The sequence below is a fragment of the Poecilia mexicana genome, unplaced genomic scaffold, assembly GCF_051168715.1.
Source record: "Poecilia mexicana isolate PSO_F unplaced genomic scaffold, ASM5116871v1 scaffold_11, whole genome shotgun sequence".
Taxonomy (NCBI): Eukaryota; Metazoa; Chordata; class Actinopteri; order Cyprinodontiformes; family Poeciliidae; genus Poecilia; species Poecilia mexicana.
Window position 1 is genome coordinate 8503038 of NW_028263380.1, and position 20934 is coordinate 8523971.

Consider the following 20934-nt stretch of genomic DNA (forward strand, 5'->3'; position numbering starts at 1 on the left):
CGAGGAGCTTTAAATAAAAACGCCAACAAAAATAAAACAGAGTGTTTGTTTGAAAAGTATTTTAATTACAGTTTCTAAGAAACAAAAGCATGACCACGGTTCAAAGTTCAAACTGGTTGAAAAAGTACAAAAATCTGTGTTGTTCAAACTTCAATTACTTTGAAACACCGGTAACTAACGAGGAACAAATAAAACACTGATGTATATATAACAGCAATCAAGTGATTGGGACATGAATGTGAAAATGTTCCTCATGCTGAAATGACGGTGAGGAGTGAGGATTGGCTGAGCTGCATTTATGACATAATTATGACCAAGTGCATCGAATGTCTATATTATTCTCAAAAAAAAAAAGAAAAAAAAGATCCAAATAATGCAAACTGGTTTTCATTAGAGCTAAACTGGAATAAAATATGCAAATAGATGAACTTTAGTGACACAGACACAAAAGCCAATTTGTTTAGTCTAAATACAAATTACTTCTAGAAACAATTTGTTTTTCACTTAACCCATTTTTTTTTCATTTGAAAGCTTATAGACATAAAATAATTTTATTTATTTATTTATTTTGCAAAAATAACCACTGGCATTTAAAAAAAAGGAAGCTCTGAGTTGTATCAAAAGCCAATATATATATACATATAAATATCTACAAAGCAATCCATCAAGGAAAGTCTGCCTGTTACTTGTAATCTGTTTCAAAAGAACTAAACTACATTTCCCAGCATGCTGTCTGTTAGGTGACATTCAAACGTGACACATCTCGCTCAATTCAACCATGACAACATTAGAAATGCATGGGATCTCCTCTGAATGTAATTGTTTGAGGACTGGAACAAAGATAGGAGAAATGGAAGCAACGTAGTAAAATAACTTTCTTTTTTTCCTGCTAACAGAATTAGACAAACAAAATGACCAACACAAGGAGGAATGGGGGGGACAGAAGTCTGAATTTATGAAGGAAAAGAAAAGACAGATTGTAACTCTCTTCTCAGTTTGCTCTCCTGCAAGCTCAAAAAGATGTAAAGCGAAGTGGGGGAAAGGAAAAATCAAAGGGTGTTAAAGCGATGAACTGGCATTTTTAAGAGTAGAGAAAAAAATGGTTCAATAACAATTTTCTGTCAGTGTGTCTTTGCAGGCCTCAGTTCCAGCGGGACCCTTAGAAGGAAATGTGCTTTTCGCACATATCTTTTTTTGTTAAAAAAAAAAACAAACAAACAAAACTTTTGCTTTCTGTCATGTGGTCTTACTGAATAACTTTGAGTCCTCGTCTTTGGTTTGCTTCCTTCCCCAAATACTGTAGTCTCTTTGCTCCAGTTCCCTTCATCCCGCAGAACCTTACCAGGGGCCTTTGACAGGTGGGCCCTTGGGGCTGTAGTCCACCTGATGGCTCATACAGTCCGCAGGATTACAACGGCCTTCCTTTCCTTTGGCTCCAGGCTGTCCAGGAGAGCCTGGTATCCCAGGAACACCCTGCTGGCCAACAGGTCCAGGAGGTCCCATTTTACCATAGCCTGGAGGGCCTGGAACGCCTAGGAGCAAAGAAAAAAAATTACAAGAAACATCCTCAGTAACTCTCTAAGCCTGGAATAACACTGAATAAATAAAGAAAAATATGTCAAATGACTATAAAGTAATTTGATTTCAACATTTCAATGGACACACAATTATACTACACTTATAATTGTGCCAAATTAATAAATAAAAGTTTTATTTTTACTTCCTGATGAATAAAAACTTCCTCAAGTTAAATGGATTAATTTAACACAGAAACACAGGAATTGTAATCGTCAGTAAAAGGAAAACGAGACGTCCGCTTCAGAAATGACATAAAATATGTACAAATCTGTTGTAATCACTGTTGTCAGGGGACGGAAATAATAACTCGAGCCATTTGAAGTGTTTTTCCACTTCCGTGAGAACACGTTTGCTTTTTAAACTCAAAATTTATCAAGCGGCTCCATGTGAAGTGATTGCAGCTGCCGGTCCTCCAATTTAGCCGACACTATCTGAACCCGTGATGATTAAGGATTCTTGGATATGCTGATATGAGTGAAAGTGGTTAATTGTAATTAGAACACATTGAGAATAATAATAAAAAAAAAAAAATGTCATCACATTGCCAGTTTTTTTGTGTGTTTTTTTTTTATCATCAATCAATTCAAATACTTTAATTAGTGGAAATGACTCAAATTGAGCTAATTCTGTGTGCAACGTCTGGCGCAGGTTGGACCTGCTTGAAAACTACTGTGGAAATCTAGCAGGGAATTGATTGCTGCTAAGTCTTAAATGCAAAGTAAAAGTTAACTTGGCCTACATTTTTTAGTATTTTATTTTTTTCAAAGAACCAATTGGATGAATCACCTGGTGCTCCAGGTGGTCCCACGTCTCCCATCTCTCCAACACCCTTGTCACCCTTTACTCCTGGCGGTCCTCGTGGTCCTACGGAATTAAAGACGCATATTCTAACGCAGACGAAGGTTTATTCATACTATTTAGCATAATCCTAAAATAATAATAAAAAAAAGATTAAATAATGAAAACCCATTCACCGGGGAGTCCTTGTCCTCCCGGGCGACCCTGCCTGCCGAACTGTCCTGGGACTCCAGGAGGACCCTGCGGTCCGGGAGTGCCTGGAACACCATCTTTTCCTGGGGGTCCTGGTCGTCCGGGTGATGCCACCATTTCTACTGGCATCTGCATGCGAGACATGTAGTAGCCCATTCTCTCTAAGAAGAGGGAGAAGAAATGGGGAGAAAAAAAATAAAACAAATATTCAACAAAGAGACAAACTTGGATTTCAAAGAATTCACAGAACTAGTTTCAACAAAAGGCTCAATTTACAGAGGAAACACCGTTATGACTTAGAAAACGGTTCATTCTGCACAGAAAGCATCCAGACATCTGCATGTGCTTGCGAACGCTCTCACCGTCAAAGATCTTGATGACCTGTTGCCGAATGAAGTTTTTGATGTCGTCGTAATTAACGAACGCCTATTGAAAAAAAACAGAAAAAGGAAGTTTAAGTGGTTAAAACACAAACAAACAAACAAACAAACAAACAAACAACCAGGCAAACATTAGTGAAGGAGATGAGTAGAAAATTTATTGTTTAAAAAAAAAACAATACATACAACACAGCAGTACGTATTGAGTGTAGAAATGATCTGGGGTTGATTAAAATTAAAATTTAATTAAAAAAAAAAAAAAAGAGCAATGAAAATGAATCTCACATCGTTTCCTGGAGACCCAGGGGAACCCGGAGGTCCCGGTAGTCCATCAGAACCCGGGCTTCCTCTTTCCCCTCTAGGGCCGACCGGCCCCATCATGGGTTGGGCGTCCTTGCCGAGATATCCTCCCCCACCTGGGGGCCCCGGTCTGCCTCGCTCGCCCGGAGAGCCCCTCTGTCCAGGGGCCCCCGGTTCTCCCTGTAATTCAGCACACATAATTTAAAGATAAGAGTTTTCAGAGAAAAGAAAAAGTGTACTGTATGTCTTCCTAAGACATATTCTGAACGTGCTTGAGACAAATATATGATGCATTTTATTGCCTACTTTGGGAAAAAAAAAGAGTTTGTTATACCAATACGGCATGAACATAAACAACAAATATACTTAACTATAGCATGGGCCTTAAATTTGGCAATTTAAGGAAAAGTACCCCTTGTAAAGATGTATGAGGAGCTTTAAAATAATTTCATCTTTGGCATAATTCAACATGGAAATGTTGAAAAATCCAACTTTCATTTTAAAATTGATTCAGAGAAAAATATACAACAAAACTGTTTTTGTCCTACTATAACAAAAGGAAATGAGAATCCTGATCGACTTCAGAGAGGATCTGTAGAGATTTTCCAAAGAGGAACAAGCAAAGATCTCCATCTCTGTATGCTTTAAACTTTGTGGATCTTCTTTTGTATAAATATTGTATTTTTGAAGTTATAAAGCCATGTACAGTTGAAACAACTTTGTTAGCAAAGTGGATAAGCAGGACGTACTTCCAGCTGACGTACCGTCAACCATGTCACCTTGACTGTATTCAAACTAAATGTTGGATGATTGATGTTACAGCGACAGAAGAATAATTCATTTATTTATTACTATTATACAAATGAGATCAATAAGTTTACCTACAATGTGATCTAATTTTCTCCTCCTTTTTTTTTTTTTACCCAGCTCAACTTGAACGTCTATGTTCAAATGTCATTTTCAAAGTAATATTCATTAAGATTTAGCTATTTTAAGAAGCGAGCCTCTTCTTGACGACAGCTCCGCTCCTGCGTCTCTATCGCGTCCCACACGGCAGCGGCTCGCCATTCAGGCCGTGTAAACACCCTCAAAAACAGCCCCGCTACATTAGCGACAGTGATTTATCGAGGACAAAGCGGCCCATAATGGACGTCTAATGTTTACACGTCACCGACAGACGAGCGCTTCCTGAAATAGAGACGAGCGAGGAGAACGGAGGATCCCGCTCGCCGTTCTGCACCACTAAAACCCTGACAATGCTGTCCTGTCAGCGTGACAAATAGCCTCATCTAGCATCTCCCCTCATGCTTAATAGCATTATCCCAGAGGCTGAAGAATAACTCTATCACTGTGCCCACCTACTGTAAGCAGAGAACCAACGCACTCCCGGGGCCAAACGGCTGGGGGAGTCTGTCGGGTTTCTGAACCGGCTGCCCGTCTGATGAGGAGTGAAGTGAGGCGAGGAGGACGGAGGTCGACTCGGGGAGGGGTCAGCGGGTTAGTGAACTGATGGCTGTGTTAAGTGTTGGTGCAGAGCACAGAGCAAACGCTTTCAGGAGCATCGTATGTCAACAGAAGCCTCCCCGGGCCGTGGCACAGCGGAAAAGAGCAAACTCTTGCCGATTCCGGATAGTTTGAGGACGTAATGGATGGCTGACGCTCCGCTTGATAGCACACACACACACACACGCACACACACACTGCATTAAGACATCACCACGCTGAGTCATCCCTTACCTTTTGACCTGGCTGTCCGCTGTCCCCCTGCAGGCCTGGTGTTCCCTGCCACAAGAAAACACAGGATGCAGTGTTGGATTTTTTTTTTTTTTTTTTACCAGTAACTTGAAAAGTGTGACACAAATTTGCATTCCGCACTTCTGAGTCAAAACTTGCCATTGCAGTCATAGCTGCAAGTTTTTTGTGGTACATTTTTTTTGACCAATATCAGTCGATGGATCTATATTTTGCATCCCTATTATTTAATAATTGGGTAAATCCTAAAGGCAGTCGTTTGCAATGGATTTCATTCACATGGTTCACGAGGAGCATGAGTGGGTATCACACAAACCAAACTTTCCGGTTTTTGTACAGAAAAGAAATGAAAAGACAATTAAATTGGGCAACGCTTTCCATCGTTTATCACCGAAAATAAAATACACTGAAGTTTGTAATTGTTATGTAACAAAGTATGGAAAAGTTGCAAAGCACTGTGCGTATTTCATTGAATTATACTTTTACCGTTACACTTTAGGAAACGCACTCAGCTTGATGCTACTTACATCTTTGCCAGCAGCCCCGTCGCTGCCAGGCTCTCCCTGAAAGCAAACACACAAAGATTGAAACATGCTAAAGTCCGACAGTCGACTTTGCTTGCAGGTGAAGAACCAACCATAAGTCCTGGGTGCCCTGGAGGTCCCGGAGGTCCAACTAACCCCGGGAGGCCTCTCTCCCCAGATGGACCCTTATCTCCTTGCATCCCCTAGAAAGGAAGACATCGCTCACATATTTAGCGTCTACAGAGCATTTCAGGTGATTCTGGGTTCATTCTGTATCAGAATGAAACAAGAATTTTGCACAATGAAATGCTGGTGAAAGACACCAGCTGGTCACCTGATAGTGACTCTGCAAGTTTAAGCAGGTATGGTGGAATTTTTTTTTTCTCTTCTAATTTAGAAAGGTTTAGTAACTTAGTTTTTTTTTTCTTTTCCTTAATTTTTTTCATGACTAACAGGTGAAATTACAGTAATGTTTGAGATGTACTCTTACCACTCCCGATGGGCCAGGAGGCCCCGGAGGTCCCGCTGGCCCTGTGGGACCCTGACGATGAAAGAAAACAAATTATTCAGATTTGACATGCTAATAAAAAAAAAATGAAATAAAGATTAAGGAAACCTGTTCAAAATATCTTAAAACATATTAAGGTGAATGTTTACGATCTGGCCTGGAGGTCCCGGTCGACCCTGAAGTCCTGGGATACCCTGGTCCCCCTGCAGAGACCCACAGACTGAACTTTAGATTATACTTTGAGTTTGTCTGAATAGTTTTATCATTTAGCAAGTTGCAGAGAATAATCAGCAAGATTCTGGTGTAATCATGCCTGAATGTTTGGCCACTTCTCTTGGTAAAGTAAGTAAAGTTCCTTTCAATTATTTGGTTTCACCAAAGAGCTTTAACGTTTCGATTCACAGCCGTGATTTTAATGTCAATGTGAGCAAAACGTGCAAAGGACTCACTTCCTGTGAAGCTCAAACCTTTTGTAGGTTTGGTGGCCAAACTGATTGGGCCATTTGAAAGTGGTGTTCCACAGATGTTAAACAGAGTTGGAAGGACTTTGCACGAATTTAATGCCAGTCTGCTTTATTCCATTAGAAAATAATGTAACGAGGGTCGTTGTTTGGCATCATTTAAGCTCTACATCACCATAAGGCCTACAGGGTTCTTGACACAAAAAAATTTAGAATCACAAATTCTAATGTGTACTCCCAGATTCTTGCTGTGTATATTCTTTTTGTGTGTAATTATGTCACCCTAGAAAGAGAATGTATCAAATTTATCAGTACAAAGCTGAAAATTAATACAATATTAACAACAACGATGTTAACAACAAACCTTCCATTGCAACTAAAGTTTCTGTTGGGGAAATGGTGGAGAACAAAAGTACTCACGTCATGTCCTGGCCTGCCGGGTGGTCCTTGTGGGCCTGCAGGCCCGGCATCTCCCTGTTGGGATGCGATACATTTTAAAATGACAACTGGAGACTCAACGAGGGAAAGCAGTAAAACTTCTTTGATCATAATCGAGCATGATGCGCGAGAAACCGGCTGTAGCTGCGCAAGTGGAGACAGTCACGGTGTGATGGTAAGGTAAGGGGTTTGTTGACTGACCTTCTGTCCAGGAAAGCCTACGTGTCCTGTTTTCCCTTTGAATCCCTGAGGAAGAGACATCAAGGAGAATGAGGCAGGAGGAACGGTAAAAAAAAAAAAAACAGAAGTCGGTGCTGCTGGAGAAGGTGGAAGATTGTGTTTGAAATTTCAAACACCTGCTCTCAGCGAGAACACAAACTGAAATGCAGCGACGAAAAGAGACTTGTAAGGAAAAAAAAGAAGAAGATGTTTTTAGAGAAGACAAGTGGAAGCTGTGCGAGGCTCAACTCGAGTGTGTTTCCCTCTTCTCCTGGGTCAGTATGTTCGACAGAAACACAGGGAGCGCCGTGTAATGCATTTGTAAACAAGGCCACGAAAACAGGCGTTATTGTTCATCGTGATGTGCAGTGTCGGTTTTCCTGCCACTGCCTGTCGCTTCGACTCCGAAAAGATCAAATTTGGTCTCGTCTGACCAAATCATTTTCATCCACACGACTGCTGTGGCCTTTATGTCGCCATAGTTCATGGCAAACTACAAATGGAACCTCTTATTCCTTTTTTTTTTTTTTTTTTAAAGTCTCTGCTTTTCCACTCTTACCAATTTTGAAAACTACTTATAGTTTATACTTGTACTGTCGCGATTATGTGCAGCACTACGTTTATCTACCACATAAAATCCCAGTGAAGCGCTCGGTCATTTTTGAATGTGACATGACAAGAGCACAATAGTTCAAGGGCTGTGCAGACTTTTAAAAGTCACTTTTTTTTTTTAAAGAAACTTACCTTTTTTTAGTTTGTATGTGTTTTTTGTTTTGTTTTGTTTTATAATGGACGGAGAGAAAATCGAGAAATTCTGGCAGTGTAAATGACACAGGTGATACTCACTGGGATTCCTCGAGGTCCCGCTGGGCCTGGAGGGCCCGCCTCGCCCTGATAATGATGAAAAAAAAAAAAAAAAAAAAAGGAAACACACTCTGTTTCAGAATATTAACAACTCAGATGCAGGTTTTTGCAGCAGGATCATCCGTGTGATTTCTGGCGATTGAGTTGTGCGACGTACCCGCAGTCCTGGTTTCCCATCTTTTCCGTCTATTCCCTCAATACCGGGAGGTCCCTTTTTAATATAGCATATATATTAGTAAAAGTTCCAAACATCTGCGACAAAGATTGCTTTGTGCATGCAGGGGGTCGGGGGGAGGGGGGGGGATAAAGAAAGTAAATAACAGTTTTACCATCAGGCCTGGAGATCCTGGTGAGCCAGGCGGCCCAGTTGGTCCCTGGGAACCTGTGGAACCGTCGTTACCCTATGGAAATGGAGTATTTTTAAAATACAAATACATTGAATTACTTGTTTTTTTTGTTTGTTTGTTTTGGGGTTTTTTCAATCTGTACTCACTTTTTCTCCTTTGAGCCCAGAGACGCCTTCTCTGCCAGGTTTGCCGGCAGGACCAGGAGGACCCTATAATTACACAAAGTACTGACAGTTCCTACCAATGTTGAAATAACCATAAAAAATACAAAAGATCTTTTTAGAAAGTTTACATACCGGTGGTCCTGGAAAACCTGGCTGTCCTTGGAAACCCTTAAATAATAATAATAATAATAATAAAAATAATTTAAAAAGTGGCCATTATATGTCATTTTTTTTGTTTTCAAAATGACTATTTACAGCAAGTACAGATGTGGAAAAGATGCATGAAAAGCTTTAAAATAAAGTAGGAAACTTTTTATACATAACAGTTGTTTGATTCAAGAACATTTCCTCAGTGTTGAAATATATTAGGGAATGCTCTATTTTAAGAAAAGGCCCAGCTACTAGCTCTCCCTGCCACAGATAATCTGTACAAACACTTTTGACACGAGTTTCCACCGTACTTATCAGTGCAGATGCATTTCCGTATATCCATCTTTGGTTTGGAATCAGAGCGACCCAGTGGGTCTGTGTGCAGCTCCAGTGTCCCATGTTATATTACCGGATCATCTTTGCGAATGCGATAACAGGAAGACTTTTCTTTCCATCTGGGGTTTTATTAGTGTCTAATAATAGACATTATGGAGTCTCGCTGACCTGAAGATGACGCTTTCTGCTGTGGCTCGTTTAGGGTGCCGCTTCGGAGATTTGTTTGCACTGAATTCACTCGTCTGCCTTCACACATATGGACTTCAGTGACATCCTATTCTTAATAAATCCATAATAAGTATGACTTTGCCACTAATGACAGTTTTAACTGTTCTGGGTGAAGGAGTATGTTTATAGAAATTGTACCCATTATTCCAAAAGTACATTAGTGAGGTCAGACACTGATGTTGCATGAGAAGGCCTTGCTGATAGTCTCCACTCTGATTTATCCCAAAATTGTTTTATCAGGTAAAAATCAGTACTTTTGTCAGGATGGTCAGGTTTTCTTCACACAGAACTTGCAGATTCAAGTCTTTATGGATCTCGCTTTGTTCACTGGTGGCCGAACAAATAAGGGCCATCTCCAAACTGTTTCCATAAAGGTAGCACAAAGTTCTCCACAAAGTCTTTGTGCTGCAGAATTAAGAGCTATCTCATAGGAACTAATGGCCCAAACCCAAATGTGATTGTTTTAGGGCTTGTTACACATTTTGACCAGGGATGCCAAGGAAATGTGTGTGTGCCTGCATGTAGCATACCTGATCACCTTTGGAACCAACAGGCCCTGCTGGTCCTGTGTCTCCTTTAATGCCCTGCAAACATTGAACTTGAATTGAATAGTACTTACAAAAAAAACAAATATAAAACTCATTTAAGATAAAAACACTGACTGGAGATCCAGCCTGTCCTTGATACCCAGGGCTACCAGGAGGACCCTGCAAAATGAAAGGAGACGTTAGGCTTTACGTTAGAACATGGGCCTCAAGTAATTTTGTATAAGTATAATGACAGTGAAACCACTCACTGATTCTCCTTTCTGTCCAGCTCCTCCTGGGCTTCCACGCTCACCCTTCAGTCCCTGACAAACATGCAAAAAAAAAAAAAAAAAAAAGAGAGAGGGAGAGAGCAGTGAATCAGCGTGGTCCCTTGTGTCATTGGAACCTGTCTAAAAATTGACAGGAGCCTGTCAGTTCTTTAATAATGAGGCAGCAACTTACGGGCAACCCAGGTGGCCCCATAGTTCCAGGATAACCAGGCGTCCCTGGAGGGCCCTGAAGGAAAGATCATGCGATCAATCAAACAGGGAAACCAATTATTTCCACTGTATGTTATCGTTCCAGGGGAAGCTGCTTGTCAGGAATGTACCTGCTCGCCCTTCATTCCTGGGAGGCCGGCCGACCCTCGTTCACCCTGCTGACCCTGAGGATGACAGCGGAGGGAACAGATCAGAACAAAGGAGAGGTACAGTGCTTTGTAAAAGTACAAACATTTTAATTACAATGGGCAACGGGGGAGGAGAGGGAAGTGAGGGTGATGCACTGTGATGGCAAGATCCACACCGTACCACTCGCTTGTTTCACTTCAGTTTACTTTGTAGTCACTACTTCAACTATACCACTCATTATTATTATTATTATTATTGTTTCTTTACATGTTACAATGTTTGCATGAGAAGTGCACACATATCAACACTGCAAGGTCAAAATGCAGTTTTATGACGTATCCATGTCTCTTTCTTTAAGAAATATGTTTTGACTTCTCCTTCCTGGTTGCCAAAAGGCATGGCTGATGTCTCATGGGACTGAATCGCGTGCTTCATGGAATCTTTTCATTGTTTTGCATTAGTTATTTGGTGGCAGCCATCTTGTCTTCCCCTTGTGCATCCACATCATTTAACTAAACCAGTATTTAAGTTCCCTTATGCGTCACTTCAGCCGGTCAGTTTGTCTTATGAGTGTTGGAGGTTTTATTAGTTTTCATGTTTTGGTTATAGCTTCTTGACTTCACTTATTTTATGGGGTTACTAGTTATTTATTTCCCACTGTTTCAGTTAAACACCTGCTTGGTCCCTGACATGCACAAACAGAAAGTAAGCAGTGAAGTGAAAAATTGAATTGAACTGAACAGTAAGTCTAAAGAATATACATATATGCATAATAAAAAAAAGCTGGAAAAATAAAAAGAGAAAAATATTCATTCCCCTCTGATACCTCTGAATAAAATCAAGTGCAACCTTCCTATAGTCCAGTGTTACAAAATAAAAGGCTGCTATTAAATGAATACATAATTAAATAATGAAATACAAACATACATAAATGTTGCAAATATATTTAAGTCAATATATAAACTTTTTTAAATAAAATATTGTATTTTTCATTTCATGAGGCTATTTATTTATTTATTTAATAGGATACTAATTACTAATAGTACTCATTAATTTATTTAATTTTGAATCAAACTGCTCTCCATAACATATCCCCTAATGCCACTGTTTTGGTCTTTGTGGAAAAAGTTCAGCAGAAAAATGACAGCACATTGTCCTCACTGCACCATCCTAATGGCAAAAGATTGTGGCGGTAGTATGATAGTATTAAGATAACTTGGCAAAGAAATGTGAAACATACATCGTTTTGTTTCATTTTGTAATTTTTTCCACTTATGGATGTTTATCATAGAAGTCCAGAAAAAAAAAAAAAGCTAATGTTTGGTTTTGTAACATAACTAAGGGTCATGGAAAGGGAAAGTCTCTACTGGAATTAAAAATAATTTAAAAAAAGCCAATAGCAAAGAGAAAAGAAAAGCTTACTTGTTGGACTGTCTTTTTTTTCTTTAGTCTTTCACTCTGTGAATCAGCAGGGTGCTGATGCCCACTCATAAACCTCTGCTGTTTTGGTGTAGTAAACCGTTTTCTATCCTCAGATATTACTGAATCTTTGAACTCGTGTGTCTAGTAGCGGCTTCGGCTGCTGCAGCCCAACGCTTACTTTTTAATAAAATACACACACACTCGCAAAACACAGTCCAAACGACAATAATGTGCGAATGAAAGGAAGCTACATTAAAAGTTACCTGTCATAGTGCGGTAAATGAATACCGAGCAAAATTTGAGTTTAAATATTGATACACATGTAGGTGTGAGCAGTTGCCTGGCAACAGCCTAAAGACTGTAAGCAAAGACAGATGAGGAGATGAAAACCGGATTAACTGACATTTTAATTTATAAGAGGAGGTAGAAACTGCTGCAAATAAACTGTTGTATGATTATCTAAATTTGTTCTAAAAATAACATTTTATGAGCAAAACATTTCTACCACATGAGATGAGATATTAGAGAGTTTGTCATGGCTTGGAGGTTTTTTAAAAAAAACTAAACTTTCCAGGAAAACGAGCTCATACACAGTACCAGCACGGCTACACTGCAAATGGATTTTACTCAGTGATCACATGGCTTGAGCATTTGGCACCGCCATTCTCTTCAAACAATAAATCAGCATGAGAAGAGCGGGGACTCTCACGAGGGGGTTCTAGGTCCAGCTTTTACACGCTTAGTCTCTTAGACGGTGGAAACAGTTGAATGAAAATCATGAAAGTGGCCAGGCATCATTGCTTTGCTTCAAAATGACCTCGCATACAAAAATACTGCAGCCGACGTGAGGAAAATGAGGGTTTTTTTTGTTGTTGTTTCCCCCCCCGCCCCCAAAATCAATAAAAAATCAAATTTGAGCGGTTTCTTCAGGATTCCATTACAAACACGCATAAAACTTTGTTCATATTCCACCAATGTCAAAAATACAAATTTTGCAAATCTGGTGTTTCCATTAAATGAGAAACGCAATAAAATCACACATGAACAACTTTATTCACGTGATAAGTCATTAAAAAACGTGCTGCACCGTCACTCTCCAACTACTTCCTGTTGTCTTCTTTGTGGCTTGCGCCAGTGGCAACATCTGGTGGTTTGGTCATGTGACTCGTGTGACGTGAAAACCGATTTCAACACGGCCAAAAGAAGAAGAAGAAAAAAAAGCCTTATTCTAATGCTAAAACGTTTTTTTTTTCAAAATTGGCATGTTTTCATTAAGCACATTTATTTTTGAAATGTCAAATTGCACAAATATAGACTCGGCTAAAGAATGTCCTACAGGTCCCTACAAAGGTCTTGGCCATGACTGTCAACTTTGCTGACAAATTGACAGCAAAACTTTTATTTGTGTCCTCAGGAACCGTTCTGTTATTGTTATGCTGTTAATGAGGAAGAGTTAAAAAAAAGACTGTCACATATTTTGTTTGTACTGCTCTGAAGACTTTTCTTTTTTCTAGGCCTGAGAGAACCGATTGAAGTGTGAAAACATAAGTGAGACTTACAGATAAGCCAGATGGGCCCTGAGGACCTGGGAAACCAGGAGGTCCCTGTGGACAGAAAGCAATGAAGACAACACTTTCAAACACCTGAGACAAACTGAACCAAAGGATAAACACAGACCAAAACAAGCTCACAACTTTAATTAAAGCAGGTATCTATTTATTCTTGAAAATGAACAACACAACCTAGATTCTGCTGTGGGAATTGTGCATTTATAACAATATTAGTTTAGATAGAAGGGTTTGGTTTTTTTGGTTTTTTCCCCCAATGTGCCACCAGGGGGCTCTATGACCACACAGGAAGTGGCATGCACTCACTCCATTTATATCAAGTCACTTCAAATCTGGGCTTTGAGACAAAAACCCAGTGGCGCTGTTCTAAAACGATGATAACAAAGAAATGAATCCCTCTTTTTTCCCCCTCGCTCACTAAAGTTCTTCCAAAAATAATACATGACTGCAAAGTGCGCTAAACTTTTCTGTTTCAACTTTTTCCTCTTGTCATAAATTTCACAGAAGGCTAAGTTAGTCAAAGTGTGTGGAGGATTTTAATAAAAGCGTCACCAGCGGATGAGATCTCTGAACAGATATTCAGCAAGGGGGAGATGTATCTATTACTCCTATTAAAAACCTCACAAGTCGTTCAGGTTTCTCTGTTTTCAAATGAAGATCTGATGCGAATGACGAATGATCCTTACCATGATTCCTGGCGGTCCTGGCGAGCCCCTATCTCCCGGAGAACCCTGAAGAGGAAGAGAGGTAGATCTTTTCTTTTTCGAGTTTGTTTGGACACAGAAATATGGCCAGAAGAAGAAACATGTTAGACCCAGCAGGCACTCTGGGAAGGACACTCACGGGGTCTCCTTTTATTCCCGGTGTCCCAGGCACTCCTGGAATCCCGGGTGTTCCGGTGCAGGATCGATCACCCTGTAGGGAAATCAAATACTGGTGTATGGATTTCACACGTACTGTATATATGCAGTGCTGTGCAGGAGTAGATTTTTTCCCTCCCTTGAACTTTTTCACGTTTTTGCCACATTGCATTCCAAACATCAATGTGTTTGTTTTCCAGAATTCTATATGAGACCAAGTCAAAGTAGTGCATCATTGTAAAAAGGGAAAATCAAAATAAGAAAAGATCCGAGCGCATTTGTATTCATCCCCCTTTACTCTGATACACCCAAAACAAAACAAAGCGCACGTCAACAGAGTCAACTGCTTTGTGTCGGTCTCTCATTTAGCATCCAAGCAAATTTCATAGAAGCTTCTGATCGTAATGTGAAAAAGTATGAAAATCTTTCAAGGGATAGTCGCACTTTCAGCACAGCACTGTATATTTATACATGTTGGGTAATCCTTATTATGGCAGCAGTTTCAAACAAACCGTCGCTTCAGTTGCCTGTGCCCTCTGCAGTCTCTCCAAACACTATAAAGGTAGACGAGAGAAGTTATTAGAGCGCTGGCTCCCCCCACATCACACACAGAGAGCGGATCACAACAGGCCATGCACGCTCGAACACAATGCAAAACGATGGACTGTCATTTCGCATTCATCACGGCGGTGACTGCGGTACTGGAAACGCTGCATAAAATTCCAAGGCCAGGGTGGGTGGGGGGAACTATGCAGCGAGGCTGAAAACATTGCAACAAGAAAACGCGCTCCCACAAAGTCTCACCCTGTCACAGCTGTCCATGACTGTCGCACCAGGCTTGCCCTGGTCTCCTTTTTCACCCTTGGCACCAGCCATGCCCGGGACCCCTGGCAAACCCTGAGAACAGCCCTCTCCACAATCCTCCTGTGTCGCACACATAGAAATAATGGTTTATTTCTATATACACGAGGATGCTCGCCGACACTCATGCTGTAGAGGCGCGCCTCGATAAGTCAGAATGCCGTCCTCAGTTCAAAAGCTAAAACTTGCACACGTTCATCACAATGAATTAAATTTATTGCAAATTTAATTCATGCATTTCGTTTCTGATCATTTTGATGATTACAGCTTACACGCTTAAAAAATAATACTAGAATTATGAGAAAATTATGCTCCACGTAGTCTTGAAAAAGGCTGCTGGCTTGACAGTCGCCCAGCAGAGAGTCGTTGACGAGGAGGGTCACAAAAGGTCATCGTAAAAGGAGCTCAAACACATCTGTATCCAAGCAGAGTAATGAAAAATAGAGAGAACGGAGTACGTGTTGTGGCTCATGGAGCAGGAATACCTGCCATCTTCAGAAGACTGTGAGGCAAAGACAATTCAAGAGTTTAGGGGAGATTCACTTGAACCAAAGGTAACATCAGGAGAGCCTGTTTAGAACTGAGGCAGATTTGAATTTCAACCGGGCCGATCAGTGAGCAGAAAAAGGAGTCGTGAATGATGACGATGTCTGTTGTAGAATTGTAATAGTTTTAGCAATGGAAGCTAACGAAGACGCTCAGGCCATGTTGGTCACACCTCGAAATATTGAAAAGCTTCATACTCTCAAGCTGGAACACCACATAGGTTATGGGCAACTGTTAGCATTTGGGTAAAAATTAAAACGTCAGCAGCATCCATGTTTCTAGCAAACAATTGTTTTTAAATAGCTGAAAGTCCCATCTCTCTGTGCAAAGCAAATGGTAGAACAAGACACTATTTTTTTTACTGGACTACCTCAAACCAAGTGTTGAGTGTATATTCTGTACAAGGTTTTTTTTTTTTTTTTTAAGTAGATGAGCATTTCTGTATTTAAGAAAAATATTTTTCTTTTCTTATTGGTTTTATCGAATATTCTGACTTTCTGAGATACTAAATTTCAAGTTTTTATTAGGTGTAAGCTTTTGATATCAAAATGACCAGAAACAAATGCTTGAACGACAAGTTTCCTTCTTTCATTTGAATTAACTTTTGGATAAAACATTCTGATATACATTCTTATGCATTCTAAGACCACAGAATGGAACATGTGCCAAATCTAAATGATTTGTACTTACATCTTCCACTTCTATAGGTGTATCTCGAGGCAGAGTGTGTGATCCAGTATAGCTCTACGTGAAGGAACAGAAATTCAGTTAAACTCATTTCAACATTTGAAAAAAAAATAAAATAAAAATCTAGCCTTCAAGATATTTTTTCACAATCACTCAAATCGCCTCAAAACAGTCCATTTCTTTCTTTTTTTGTTGTTGAGTTTATTATACTTCAAATGTCATTCTGTCCAACTAATAAGGAAATTCAGAGCTATACGAGGGACTGAGCATTTTCAATTTTTTCAAGGCTGCAGCATTGCAGCCAAATGGAAAAAAGAAAAACAAAAAACAATTACGCATTCAGTGAAAAAGCAAACCGGTAAAACGATGTTTCCTCCTCATCCTGTACGGGTGTTTTTTGTCAAATGAAAGGTAAACTACGTGCAGACACACACACGCATACACAAACACTTTTTTTCATGACTGATGTTTTGCTTTCCAGATTTGAAAATTGACTGCAATTCCAGACATTTGTAATCTGATCGACACCCATCTGGTTGAACAAAATTACTCGCACCCAACCTGCCAAAGCAGTGTGCTGTTAAAATTAGCACACAGTGTTCATCAGAGGAAACAGGCTTTTTCTGACAGCAGCCCTCCTGGCCTGAATTAACACAGAGACGTGTGTTTTTATCCAACTCCATCCTTATTCACCCACCTGCTAGCAGACTATCTCATTTTTATCTGAACTCTGAGCAGTTTTTTTTTTTGTCACTTTTGCAACTTGCTGGAGAAATACCATTTCATCCAGCTGCTGAAATCGCAGAATCGATGGGGTAATCTTCACTTCATCGCCACAAATCTTTTCCATCAGAAAACCCGGCGCAAAGTGCTGTTTTCCTAGCAAAACACCGCATGTCTTACTGTGTGTCAAAGTGAACAGGACTGAAAAAAGTGATTACATTTAAACCAAGAGATTTACCTAGATGAAAACTGGTGTTTTTTTTATTATTATTATTTATTTTTTATTCCACACTTTATTCTTTCAGCATTCAAATAACTTGATGTCATGAAGACTGCAACTGAAGAAAAGTTGAAATATTTTTCACCATTAGTGTCATAGGACTGAGCGGTGTTCAAAGTCTGCCCTTAAGAGCTGATGTCCTGCATGTTTTAGGTTTCTCCCTGGTTCAGCACATCTGAATCAAATGCATATATCTTCATGAGGCTCCTGTAGAACTTGGTGACATGTTAAGCAGCTGATTCAAACATTAAAATCAACTATTTTGGAGCCGGGGGATGTTTAAAACAAGCAGGACATTTGTCCTTGAGGACTGGAGTTTGACATCCCTGCTGTATCAGAAAGACAGCAGGGACATCTTACCCAGATGTTAAGAGAATATTTCAGTTTTTCGTGAAAAGTACATACGGGGAAATAGACGGGGAAAAAAGTCAGATTGGAGAATCAGTGAGTTAAACTATTGGCATCACTGTGGGTCCTACATAAGGGAAAATTTTATGTAAAAAAAAAAAAAAGAAAAGAAAAACGTAATATGTTTATGGCATAAGTCAATGCTTAAAAACAAATGTTTATACAGGATAAAATTTGCACGGAAAAGTGTTTCACTTTGAAGGGCTTTTGTGTTACAGCATAGTTGCAAAATTGACACTGTAAAGTAGTCAGTCTGTCGATTTACGGCAACGCAGTGTTGGTGTCACTGGTCACCAATCCACTACAAGCTAAACAGAGGCACACAAAACAAACCAATATGCATGCACACATTCTGACTCAACGGCAATTTAGAGCAGCTAATCAGCATAACATACTTTTTTTTTTTTTTATAAAGGAGGAATTCAGAGTCCTTGTGAGGAATCCACAGATGCATCATGCAGACTACATGTAGAAAGGTCTTGGTCAGGTTTCAAACTCAGGACCTTTTTTTTTGCTGCAAGGCAACAATGCACCACTATGCAGCCTTATATTGAGAAATACACCTCACAACCTCTGAGGAAAAAAAAAAAAGTCTGAGTAAAATATCGCCAGGCGCTCATGTCGGCATCTCAGATTTATAAAGAGCATTGCTGTAGGAAGTGTTTCTGACTACTCTAAAAAACAAAAAACAAAAGATGTAACGGTGTCAGAGTTTTGCAATCAAGGGGACATATGCAGCCAGAAGAATATATTCACTATCTCCACTAAACAAAAGCTGTTCATTCGCACACCGGGTACATTTACTGTGAGAGTCAGCTCTATAAAAGATATAGAAAAAAAAAAAAAGGAGTCTTTCCCCAGAGAGTGTCTGTCAATAGCACCTGGGCTGTTATCAAAGTCATTACAGCTCCATTTGACTCTGTTCAAACTGAACCCATTAGCCAGGACAACTACTTTATGCGACACACTGTTGACCATTACTCTGGTAAGAACAAGGCCTTGTGCATTAGTAGACTTGCTCAGAGGAAGGTTCCCTGTAATTATATGCCACTGTGGAGTGTTCTTTTCTTCGTTACAGTCTGCAAATGGCTAACTTTTGAACATCTCGAAGCTGCTTGTGCTAATGTTTTAAAAATCTGTTTGTGAGAGTCCTGAGAGGAAAAAAATAAATAAAGCAGCTCCCTTCAGAAAAATAAAACCTGCTGAAGGCAGAAAGAAAGTAATGGAAAGAAGGTAATGGAATTATTTTCAAGAAGAAAAAAAAACAGGAAGAAAAAAAAACATTAAACAAGAACATGAGTGTGTCCAAAGCATTCCCCTGTTGGTTCTTCTCGCTTCAATCTATAGGAATTAGCCCCCACCAAAAATCTTCACTCTCTCAAATTATGCAGAGTTACACATCACAGTTTATATACATAAGAACAGTTCTTATGTATAAAAGACCTTTCAAAAGTGACAAAATTCCACTTCTCTTTATTGATACTATTGGATTTATTACTCCCCACACCCCAGAAGGTAACCCACCCACCACCAAATGATGGTGTTTGCAGATGTTCCCAATAGACATTAAGCATAACGTATAATACAACACAGACCACAAAGGCAATCAAAGCAATTCACCTAGTTTTTTTTCCCCCCTTTTCAATATTACCAATTGATTTTCTGCTAGATAATTAGGTTCTCGGACCTCCTGACAATAATCAGCATATTTATTTTTTTATGTAAAGTTTCAAGGAGACAGCTCCTCGTTACTTCTTGAGTGACTAATAAACCCATCCTGACTTTTCTTTTTAACACCAAGTGCAAGCCATGCCCGCATGCCAAAACACTAATGTAGTTAGGTGCACCAACTATCAAAAAATTATGAAGATGGTTAAGAATTCTGGGGAATCCATCACTAATATTCTGCCTTTTGCTGGGGGCAAAAAACCAATATCCAAAACTTTGATTCAAGGTAAATTGACCTTTTTTCCCCCTCTTAGATAGGAGAACCTAACCTCATTAATTTTTCATAACTTAATGAATTTAAGGATTTGCTTCCATACAGATTTACTCTCTCTTTTATAAATCGCTAGGCTTCATAGCAGCATGAAATAGATATAAACAGGGTAACGCATAAATAAGATCTCTTCATACATTTGGTAATTAGTAGCATGCATGGGTACCCCTTTATCCTGGAGGCTACAATTTTTTTGGGTTTCAGTCCCTAGGTGTTTAATGGCAAATCAGCCTCAGGGAAAGGTGAAACTAAAAATAATTCAAGGACACTGAATTATTGAAAAATTGACGAAGCATCCGCAGGTTACTGATAATGGGGCAACCTTCTTGAACATCTACTGGTCTGATTTTGGCTCAACTCCACAAAAAACAACAGAAAGTTCCCTCCGGTTGGGCCCAACGCCTTCAGGAAAGGAACATGAGGCTGACTGCCATCTAAGGCAACTTGGATGACAGTTTGTGCCATCATAATCTGGCTCTTTGGGTTTGGAATGTTGGTTCATTGGTGGAACCAACATTCCAGGTGTGAGTTGCCTTGGAGGTGAAACACCTTCAGGAGAGTTTTGTTTCACGTTCCACGAAAGGTTGGGGACATAGAATCTGAATCTAGGCCATGTTCAACTCCTCTTTTCACGATACCTGCTGTTGCCTGTTATGATGGAAACTGGTCACCAGCAGTGATGCTGATGCAGTTAGGTTGAAAAGGAGGCCTTTTGTGTCTGATTGTATTAGGGAGTGCTGGAACTTGAGTGGTCTGTACCGAGTATTGTGCTGTGTAACCAGAGGGCATACAACTTCTGGGCTTGATGAAGCAAGACCGCAGGCAGAAGCTATGAAGAAGGACTTTCAGTTGGCCTCATCAATGTTATAGCAAGCTGGCTGTTGATTTATAAAATATGGAGGGACTTCACAGACGATAGAATACTGAGAATCTCCTCACACCAGTTATCAAAGTCCTTTGTGGACAAGACAGAATCAGAAAACTTGGGAAAAGCGAGTCCATAGCTATGGCACAGGCCACTGAGACAGTTCAAAACCTCTATTGTCACCGGTTGCAAGGAGTAGGTAAGAATTATACTATGATGCTGAATGTTTTGGACATTGTGGGGTTATCAATGTTGACGCTTTTCTTCTGTGTGTCATGGAGAGATGAAACAACAGTGGCAGACCAGACTGACGATCCTAA

At 39.9% G+C, this 20934-nt stretch overlaps 1 protein-coding gene across 4 annotated transcripts in view; it reads right to left on the reverse strand.

Moving 5' to 3' along the window:
* Window positions 1-44: 44 nt before the first annotated feature.
* col16a1 (collagen, type XVI, alpha 1) overlaps window positions 45-20934 on the reverse strand; it is an 84541-nt gene continuing 63651 nt past the window's right edge. For all 4 annotated transcript variants that reach the window (XM_014985613.2, XM_014985614.2, XM_014985609.2 and 1 more), the window contains 28 exons: window positions 16343-16396; window positions 15050-15169; window positions 14758-14799; window positions 14229-14300; window positions 14072-14116; window positions 13377-13421; window positions 10377-10430; window positions 10229-10282; window positions 10036-10089; window positions 9902-9946; window positions 9770-9823; window positions 8658-8693; window positions 8508-8570; window positions 8344-8415; window positions 8172-8225; window positions 7997-8041; window positions 7133-7177; window positions 6914-6967; window positions 6182-6235; window positions 6015-6065; window positions 5638-5727; window positions 5528-5563; window positions 4986-5030; window positions 3234-3428; window positions 2931-2994; window positions 2553-2729; window positions 2365-2442; window positions 45-1532 (listed from right to left, as the gene is read on the reverse strand). In XM_014985613.2, coding sequence (XP_014841099.2) covers window positions 1339-1532; window positions 2365-2442; window positions 2553-2729; window positions 2931-2994; window positions 3234-3428; window positions 4986-5030; window positions 5528-5563; window positions 5638-5727; window positions 6015-6065; window positions 6182-6235; window positions 6914-6967; window positions 7133-7177; window positions 7997-8041; window positions 8172-8225; window positions 8344-8415; window positions 8508-8570; window positions 8658-8693; window positions 9770-9823; window positions 9902-9946; window positions 10036-10089; window positions 10229-10282; window positions 10377-10430; window positions 13377-13421; window positions 14072-14116; window positions 14229-14300; window positions 14758-14799; window positions 15050-15169; window positions 16343-16396 — 1992 coding nt within the window. In that variant the 3' untranslated portion in view covers window positions 45-1338. The remainder of the gene's footprint in view (window positions 1533-2364; window positions 2443-2552; window positions 2730-2930; window positions 2995-3233; window positions 3429-4985; window positions 5031-5527; window positions 5564-5637; window positions 5728-6014; window positions 6066-6181; window positions 6236-6913; window positions 6968-7132; window positions 7178-7996; window positions 8042-8171; window positions 8226-8343; window positions 8416-8507; window positions 8571-8657; window positions 8694-9769; window positions 9824-9901; window positions 9947-10035; window positions 10090-10228; window positions 10283-10376; window positions 10431-13376; window positions 13422-14071; window positions 14117-14228; window positions 14301-14757; window positions 14800-15049; window positions 15170-16342; window positions 16397-20934) is intronic.